General features: G+C 43.2%; 1 protein-coding gene across 3 annotated transcripts; it reads right to left on the bottom strand.

Annotated features, from left to right (window-relative positions):
- Positions 1–1,755: 1,755 nt before the first annotated feature.
- Positions 1,756–9,484, bottom strand: HNRNPH3 (heterogeneous nuclear ribonucleoprotein H3). Of its 3 annotated transcripts, none has more exons than XM_050898759.1 (10): positions 9,363–9,484; positions 7,860–7,996; positions 7,196–7,334; positions 6,463–6,650; positions 5,967–6,053; positions 5,503–5,621; positions 3,967–4,102; positions 3,613–3,693; positions 3,442–3,528; positions 1,756–3,115 (listed from the first exon to the last, which is right to left on the bottom strand). In XM_050898759.1, the coding sequence occupies exons 2-10, from the start codon at positions 7,975–7,977 to the stop codon at positions 3,039–3,041; spliced, it is 1,032 nt and encodes a 343-aa protein (XP_050754716.1). In that variant the 5' UTR covers positions 7,978–7,996; positions 9,363–9,484; the 3' UTR covers positions 1,756–3,038. The 3 variants fall into 3 exon arrangements, with proteins under 3 accessions (XP_050754716.1, XP_050754717.1, XP_050754719.1); XM_050898760.1 differs by having other exon boundaries at positions 6,508–6,650; XM_050898762.1 differs by lacking the exons at positions 7,196–7,334; positions 9,363–9,484 and having other exon boundaries at positions 7,860–7,913.
- Between the last annotated feature and the right edge of the window lie 146 nt (positions 9,485–9,630).

Below are 9,630 nucleotides of genomic sequence, written 5' to 3'. Positions count from 1 at the left end.
TTATTTAAATTTGTAATTCAGAGTATTTTGCGTATTTTCTTATGACTTGTTCAAGTTGCTTAGAATGTCTTTGCACATGTTGGGGAGTGGGGAGCTACCCTGCTAATGATGTAACAAACCGAGTGCTGCTCACGTGGCTCCTGAAAGTATTCCGAGAGTGTTTTCTGGTGGGCTTTATGTGGCGCAGGGATGGAGGCCTCAGGGTTTGATCTAGGATACAGATGATGCTAATCTGTACTGCTTTAATAAATAACTTTTCAAAAAGTATGCAACGAAACAAAATTAATTTTAAAATAGGCAATCTTTTAAAATAAGAATCTAGTGCATTTCCGTAACATGCAATAAATTAAATTTCTATTACTTAACTGCAATCTTTTCCTCTCCTCTGTGCTGCCCTATTTGCGTGGGAAAATGCACTGAAGTAGTGTATAATTATTCCAATTGCTTTTGCTTACTCTAAGTAAAACTTCTGCCTTGAACAAAATGGTGAATACTGTATGTTCTATGCAGTTTTATTTCCCTTAGCATCAAACCATGTACCTGGCCTGCTTTTAGCAGTTTTTTGGACCACGCTATTATTAATCCTGTATCTCTGTCTTTCTATAAAACCCTGTTCTTTGACAGATTGTGATTCACACTGAGCATAGGAGGATCGGCGGGGTACCTACTCCATTCAGAAAAGAAACTGTAACTGTTCACACAGCATCAGAGCAGCCTAGTTTGTATTCTTCTTGGGAAATGACTTCTGACTTACTGAACTGGGGGCATTAGCAAGTAAACAGAGAAAAATATGCTCTTCCTCCTCCCCACACAGGGATCATTCGAGCTGCGCCCACCTTCTTGCAAAGGTGGTTCACTTACTTACCGTGTGTGCACCTGCCTCTCTGAAAGCGCAGGGAAAAACCCAGCCGATTCCTGGCATTCATCGCACAACCGCTTGCATTGGGGGTTCTCAGTAAGCACTTCAGCTCCTTGTACTCTTCACAGCCAAGGCTAAAATATCACTTTGTGTACAGGGATTAAAACTTCCTCACTGACTGAGCAACCTTTTTTCATGGGTTTTCTGCTCAGAAACCATTCCTCTCCAAGTTAAACGCTGCTTAAGTGACTTGAAAGGTTCAACGCTGAATGCTGCTCTTGTTACAGGGTGAAGCGTCGTCACTGCGGAAGGGACAGGATGGTGTGAAGGGATTCACTGTCCAGTACGGGGGAATTTCATTCGTCAAGTTCACTGTACTTTTTGCAGATTGCTTGGTGATAGGAAATAGCTCAGAGCGTAACTCTCAAGCTGCTCTCAAAAGGTAAGTCTTAAACAGGTGTTAGTGTTCTTTCTCATAAAATGGAACGCTTACAGTGGCACTCACTATAGCCGACTGAGGAAATGGTACAGAGCTGACAATATTTTAGATACGTGCTATGCTGAAAGAAAAGACACGCTTCCATTAAGGTGTAGATGTCCTCTACCTTATGGCAAGGTATTTTTTCCTGCAACTGGATTAACTCTTGTCCTGACCTTTACCAGCTTACTTTTATGAAACACGTAAGCTTTTTCAGCGACAGACCAGAACCCAGTAGTTTTTAAGAGTACCGAGTTAAAGATCACTGGTGTTAAGATCTCATCTTCCCTCCCCTTCCTAGCCAAAAATATTCCAGTACTTGGAAAGCTTCCTCTGCCAATTAATTACCCTTTCAGCTATTATTTCCAGTCACTTTGACACAAGAACACACTCTCTAGTGAAATAAACTCCATTCTCCTCTCTCCCACAAGAAGACATTTATTACATATATAACACAGTACTAGCAAAACAGGTGACAGACTTTCAATACCCAAGATCACATTTGACATTTTAAGGGAGGCATTGAGGACAAAGCAGTTAATTTGGGAGATCACACTGGCTCAGAAGAATAAATACCTTTTTTCATTACACATCAGGTATGTTAAGTGTCTTCAAACAATACTTTCTTACATATCTTACATGTCACAAATGCACAAAAGTTTTATCGACGTGTTTGGGTTGTGTGTTATTTAACAGGTATTGGGCGTAGTTATTTTAGAGATACTTTGCTTCTAATGAGCTCATCCATGTAAAGGCTTGTCAAGTTTTGACCAAAGCGAGACAAATCAGCTCTATGCAGCAAAGAAAAAAAAAAAAGCTGAACCATGTTTAAATACAATAATTTCATGAAAGAAAAAGTGTCTAACTTGCTTCCAACTGCCCCGCTCTTCCCAAAAGCAGTGTTTGTGAAAAAAATACTAAGTAGCTAGCTTCAAATGAACTAGTATTTGACCTATCATCTCATGTTAGTGAAAAGCTGTGCTAGTGTTGCAGTTTGGTTTGCAATTTACACGTGTGAAATGCAGTATCTAGAGTTCTACAGCAAAGCATGGAAACAAACGTCGTGGCTTGGTTTTGCAGAGGCACAAACCTTGGGCACTACTTGTTTATGCAGTTGTGCATTTGAGGATGATGGCAGATTCTGGTAGTACAAGGAAGAAAGCCAGAAGGATGACTTTTAGCCTCCACGGCTTTACGCCATGTTGAGAAATGATTACATACAACTTAGCAAAAGTGTTTTTAGGAAAGATTGTTACCAAATAAACTAATCTATTCATCTACCTTTTTCCCCTTAAACAAGAGAATTTTTCAAACTCATTCACTACACCAAGATTACATAGAACTGAATCAGTGTTCATAGGAGTTACAGTACAACCACCTTTATTGAACCATAGTACAACATCTTAAACCGACTGTAGTCTTGAATATGTAATACATCCTTAGGAGTAACTAGTATAAAAAGTATCAACATCAGTGGTTTGAATATAAAAATTTATTTAAAGTCAGAGTATGCAACAAATAAAACCTACAGAAAACAGATTTTCCCATCACAATCTGTTGCTTACCAAATAATATTGTGAAAACACATTCCTTCAGTCATTATAAAGTTCTTAAAATACAAAAGAAATTAAATTTTGTAAGAAAGTCTAGTAGACCAGAGACTGTTTCTTCCAGGATGTTTTGTAGAAGCAAGGCTATCCTTCAATACATTCCACGCCATCCTCCTCCACCCATACTGCCTTGCCCATAGTATCCTCCACTATTTCCACTGCCACGACCTGCAAACAATTGACACAAGGTCACGCATACATACCTTAAAAAAAGAAAAAATGTGATGGGTAATACAGAACAGTTGAAGATGACTTAACTTATACTAAAATAACAATACTTCAGCACTATTTTTCTAAACAAGCATTTGCTGCAGTAGCAAAATGCATAAAACCCCCAAGTGATTTACAGTTTAAATTAAACCGCTACCCTCCTTCCCCTTCTCCCACAAATACTCCGCTGCACCCAAAGCCCACCACCCTCCCCAATCGTCCGTCAGAAGACGGACGTTAGCAACTTTTTCATGAAATACATTTAAAACAGAACTTTTACTTACTATATCCGCCCAAGCCATCAGGAGTTCCGTATCCACCACTGTAATTGCTACCCATTCCCATTCTACCAACAGAGCCGTAACCTTGATCTGAAAAGCAGAAAGTCCGTCGTTACAAGCTTGGAACTCATTAGACTTGGCAAAATGTCAGCTAAGTCTGGCACTGATGCCTACCCATTCCATCTCTGCCATAGCCTCCCATTCCAGAACCACCTCCAGCAGTTGAATTCAGGAATAGTTCAATATATCGATGCTCTGTAGGAAACAAAAAAGCCTTACTTTGTATTTTGTTTCAGAAACCAGAAGCACAGAGATACAAAGCCAAAAAAACCCCCACCTTGCAAGTAACAGTTAGAGGCCCACAAAAAGTGAGTTTGAGATGGGATAAATGGCAAAAAGTCCTACGATTTGTGTATTTACTGCACAGCAACTTAACTTAAATGCAGTTTAAACCCTTATATTCAGTTTACCCTTATATACCCTGCTAAACCCTGGTCAATGAAAACTTCAGGTGAACACGACACTCACGCATGTGATTTTTATCCTTAGACATGGCAGCTACTGCATCCTCATGTGTTACGAATTCCACATCTGCCTCTCCTGTGGCTCTTCCATCTGCCCCAATATCAATGTGAACTCTTATAGGATTCAATGGTGAGAAAAACTAAGGGGGGGGAAAAAAAAAAAAAAATCACATCAATGCAGAACTCAAGCCAGATGATAACTTTTTTCCATCCCAGTGGTTAGTGGAGCACTGCACCAATTTCATCTCATCCTATCACATTAAATTCAATTACAAGTTTCCAAAGTATTATTCATTGATAGTGGACCTTCAACATTAGGTCAATCTACACTTACAATCTATTATTATTACACAACTCAAAGAGCTCCAGCTACGGGGCTTGACGAGCTTTCTTTAAAAGCAAAGATACAAACAAAAATCCCTGCCCACACACATTGCTTTAAGCAACAAGTTCTAATATGATGCCATCCTGGAAAAGGAAAATAATTACTTCAGTTTTGAAGAAGCAGAGCCGAATAAATTTCTCAAAGCAAGGACATATTTATGGAATTCAAAAAAAGCCAACTGTCAATCAGACTGCTCTTCCTTGCTACAGAACTCAAAGAGACACAGTGGTATTTCTGACCAACAGCCTTTTTACCAAGCAGTACGTGCAAACGAACCTTTGGTATACTACTAAGTACTATGCATCAACTTGCGATAATGTGCTCTGAATCAAAGCCTGAAGTTTGGCCCTTGTTCTCAGAGTCTTTAGACTGAAGAAAACAGTCAAACTGACAGAAGAAAATACAGCTCAATTTGAAACAAACAACAAAAAAACCTAAACCAAGCACAAGCTTAAGAATGGAGTTCTGCATATACAATATATAGGTGCAACTAATAAAGATGGAGCCCCCCTGTAGAGAGGCTATGTTTAAACCAGGCCTTATATCCCAAGAAAACTTCTTCCCCTACAAACACCACATCACCACATCTATACTGGCACAAGAATGTATTCCCAAAATCTTGCTGATGTGCTTTTATCTGCCACCCTCATCTCTCACGAGTAATGGGACACAGACCCCTCCAACCGAACACAGCTTCCTACAGTCTTCCCACCCTCTCCCTCCTAAAATAAGTCTCAGGTCAACAAACAAATACACAATCGAAGTTTCACATCTGCTATCACTCTTTTACAAAATTATAAACCTTCAGGTAAGCTTAAACAAAATTCTGAAAGCCTTAAAATGAGGACACTGATTGCAACAACTGTTCTCTCTCCAATATACCTTTTATGGAAATGAAAGAGCAAAGAGTAGAGATTAATGTTAAATATAGCTTGGCTGACTTCTTCAGTAATCTTACCTCAGACGTTATCTTTATAAAAGCTCATTTACTACTAAGCTTTGTAAAACTCACATAAAGGGCCATGACTTTAGTTAGCAAACGTATCAGAGCTATCAATTAGAAATGTCACTTGTTTGAGAACTGAGTTTGGAATAGGAAAGACGAGAACATGCAAACTCTTGGCACTAGAAAGCCCTTGTTCCCATTGTACTTACATTAGCAATATCATTTTCTGTTGCTCGAAAAGGCAGTCCTCTCATGTGAACAAAATGACCGCCACCATGGAAACCCGACCCTGCATCTCCAGCTCCACCATAGCCATGTCCTCCCATGCCTATTAAAAAACCCAAACCAAACCACACACCTGTAAGATCATCATGAAAAGCCAGAAAAGTCATTAGTACTGTTTTTCTGAAAGCACTGACTTTATACCACTGAATGTAAGATGTTTACACTTCCCATGTATCAACCCAAACACTTAACCAGAAGACATCCTAAGCAATGTATTTACCTTTTCCTGAGATTCCCCAATTCCCCCCTTTTTTAAACAACCTTCTTTCTTTACAAAATAATGTCATGAAGAAAGCAATTATTTCTGTCTTGGACATACTATGTCTTACAACTCAAGTAATATAAAAATGTTTTTAAACAAACTTAAAAAAAAAATTTTTTTCTTTACCTCTCCCATCCCTCATTCTGTCGTCATAGCCATCATTTCCATAGCCATAGTTATTATAGCCACCATAATCATCAAAGCCACCATATCCTGTGCAATGGAGAGAAAGAAAGGAGTGATTACATTATTACTCAAAATTCACAGAGCAATGCACAACAGTGAGTTTTTCAGTCTTTGGGCACCCAGAAGTTTGCAAACAGCCTCTACAGACTGTTAAGCCTGGATTTCTGAAGAGAGTGCAAATGTGAATTTCCTTTTATATAGTAAAAGGACTGAAACATGCAAGTGAGATCAAATTCTGCTGAAAATACAGTTTCCTTATTATTTCCATTAATCTTAAATACTAAGTCACGTTTTTTGATACATTACAAGTAAAAATTTTTTGAGAAGCGTGTCAAACCTAACGGGTACTGCAGCTACTGCCATTTCTTTATTTCTTGACAAAGATGTCAGAAACATGAAACTGACAACAGAACCTCCATTCATTAGATAAACATACCACCGTCATATCCACCACCTCCTCGACGCATTCTGTCATACATACTTCCACGCCCAGCTCCATAATAACCCCCTCTTCCTCCTAATGGTCTATCATATGGTCCAGGTCGTTGTTGTCCCATCATTCTTCTTGGCATGTCACAGAATCCTCTGATTTCGCTCTTACTACTTTTGAAGATTTCAATATATCTAATAAAAGAGGATTTTCAAGGTACCAGTAAGAACACATGCATAAGCCATCTGAATATTATAAAAGGCCATACTACGTTTTCTATAACTAAACGTACAATCCAACAGAAGTGACTAGAGATACCATACAACTTAAGTTTCTCTTCAAAACTGTAAGAATCTTAAGTGTATAAAAAAAAAACACTTTACAGTGGCAAAAATTACTATATGAAAATTCTAGCTGTACAAATTAAGCATAAAACATGTCTTTCCAGTATGAGAAACATACTGTTGAAAAACAATGTCTAGCTATAGCAGCATTTATCACAAATTACCCTACACAAGAACGATTGAAACAATTTTCTGAGTTTAGCAAACTACCCAGAGCAATACTGTCTCCCCCACCCCCAAATCTACTGTATTTCCCAAGTTAACTTAGGATCAGTTATAAAAATTCTTAAAAACAGCCAGTTCCATATAATGGTCCCCAACCCCCCCAAAAGCATTACTGACCCACAACCCCCAAAAATAAAGATTTAACACCATCCCAAACTCTCCATCCCCACCTGTGCCCTATTCTTTCCTTGTGTTTCCCCAGAGCATTTTCTGCTATCTCCTTTGAAGCAAACTGCACGAAGGCCTCCCCTGTGCTTCTCCCCTGGTAGTCCAGCGTCAATGTTATCCCATTTGGCACGATTTCCAACCCTTTAACCCAAGGACAAATAACCCCATCAAGGGGAACAGTGTTAAAGGCTGAAACATTCCCATCTGTAGCAAATACTTAAAGCATATCTAAACAACAACAAGGAAAAAGAAAACCACCTTGTTTCCCCCATCACCCAACAATACAAGCCAATGATCTTTCATTAAACATTTATGGATTTAGCCATACTTCTTTTCTGTTTAAACTATGCACAAATACAACCACCTAAGTTACATGAAGAAAACATAGCTCCCAATCAAGCAATTTAACTGATCCAAATGCTAAATTCAGGTTATCCCAATATGCATAATATGCACCTCGACAAAATTAGATACATACTGTGTTTTACTACATCTATGGTTATTTGTGCTTCATTTACAGGCCATAATTCTTACTTAAGATAAACTAATTTAACACAATCCCTCCCAGCCACCCCATTAACAGCTATTACAAATTAAAATGTGCAAAACATTGCGTAAAAGATACAAGAAAACTCAGTCACTATACTTCGACTATACTAGAGGTACCTTGGAAAAACTGAACAATCTCTTCTTTGCTGCAACCAAATGGCAGGCCTCGAAGTCGTACCACTGTTCCATCGTTAGTTGTATCATTTGGCCCATTATGTTTTCCACTCCAGTCCATCTTTTATTTAAATCAAACCCTACAAAAAAAAAAAAAAAAAAAAAGGAAAAATTTTGAGATTCCATATATGCCTAAGTCCCTCCCCTCAAAAGGAATCTGGTAGTTTTTCTTCAGATAACTAGTATTATGGCTAATGAGCTTTATTTCTGTTACGTATTTAAAATTCTAGTTTATCACACCTACCGCACGCACACATCTAAAACCACCCCAAACCCTGATAGGGAACACAGCGTGTAGGGAGGGCAGCACGTGGGCAGGCACAACACATACCGCTCACTATTTACTCAGGGTACATTGAACATCCGTTCTATAAGGTTTTGGGGCGGGGTGGGTGGTTTTTGTTATTTTGGTTTTTTTTTTTTTTAAGCATGACAGTTAAAGAAGGAGTAGGAACCACGCAACGGTTCCTGCGTGGAAACACAAGGCCTTCCTTTGTCTGCAAACAAAGCGCCACGGGCCACGCTCCCAGTTGGTTTTTGTTTGGTTTTTGTTCCCCCCCCCTTCCGGAAACACCGGCGATGCTTTACCTCGAATTACTAGGGCCCGGGACAAGACAAGGAACCGCAGGATCACCTTGAGGGGCAGCGGGGTCGGTGCCGCCCGGGCAGCAAGGCGGGGGCCGCGCACCGAGATCCCGACGGGGAAGGGGAGGTCGGATCCGCGCGGCGGGGGCGGCTCGCGCCGGCGCCTCGGCTCCCGCGCGGCGGCAGGTGCGCGCGCGCGCGCGCCGCCCTCAGCCCAGGGGGTGTGTGCGACGGGGGGGGGTACCGTGAGCGCCCCACAATGGGCCGCGCGGCCGCCAAGCCGCAGCAGCGAGGGAACCCCGATCGCCGCCCTCGTCAGGCGCGGAGCGACCCGCCTTCCCCCCCCCCCCCCCCCCGCCGCCGTCCTTCCGACCCGCGGCGCCGACTACCGCCGAAATCGCGGCCCTGACCCACCGCCCGCTCCCCGACGCCATTTACCGCGCCTCCTCAGGGCCGCCCCCTCCTGCCTTCCCCGCTCCCGCCCAGCTCCCCGCCGCGCCCCGCTGCCACCTCTCCGTCTCGGAGGAGCTCCCGGGCCTCCACCCGCGCAACCTCAGTCCCCCGGGGAACCCCCTCGTCGCTCTCCTGGGGCCGTCGCCGCCCTCGGCTCCACCACTCAAAATGGCGGCCGCACTCAGGAACGAGGCTCCGCGGAGAGGCGCCGCGCCGCCCCCTCCCCCACACCCTCCTCCGGGAGCGCCGCTGCCCACGGCTCCCGCGAGCCTGCGCCAGCCCCGAGACCGCGCCGAGGGGCGGAAAGGCTCGCCCGCCTCAGGGCCCGAGCCGCCACTGCTATCGCCACCCTGCCTGCAGGCACCCTGGGCGGGCCCAGCTGGGGCTCGCTCAGCCCGCTGCACTCACCAGGAGACCCTCGGACACCCCTCGACGTGCCCCGGCAGGAGCTTCTGCCGGGAAGGAAGCTCCTCCTCACTTCCAACCGGCCGGCGGGCTCGAAACCTACGCAACGAAGATAGGCACGATGGCGTCCCGGCTGCGCAAATATCGCGATAGCCACGCCGCGCTCCTCAGCCCCGGCTGGGCGGCACCGGCACATGCGCGCCTCCGGGGAGAAGACGCGACGGCGCATGCGCGGCGCGGCGGACGGGGTGTTCCCGCCTATTCCTCTCAC

This window comes from Gymnogyps californianus, chromosome 6, assembly GCF_018139145.2.
Source record: "Gymnogyps californianus isolate 813 chromosome 6, ASM1813914v2, whole genome shotgun sequence".
NCBI lineage: Eukaryota > Metazoa > Chordata > Aves > Accipitriformes > Cathartidae > Gymnogyps > Gymnogyps californianus.
The sequence above is the reverse complement of the archived record's forward strand: the minus strand, read 5'-3'. Positions and strand labels throughout refer to the sequence as shown.

Bases quoted from the DNA above. Each gene is read 5' to 3' on its own strand.
- HNRNPH3 (XM_050898759.1), bottom strand. From the start codon at position 7,977: ATGGACTGGAGTGGAAAACATAATGGGCCAAATGATACAACTAACGAT. The intron at 3,694-3,966 runs GTGAGTGTCGTG...TGTTTCCTACAG, and splicing joins TAAGGATAAAAATCACATGC to AGCATCGATATATTGAACTA. The intron at 3,529-3,612 runs GTAGGCATCAGT...TCTGCTTTTCAG, and splicing joins CTATGGCAGAGATGGAATGG to ATCAAGGTTACGGCTCTGTT.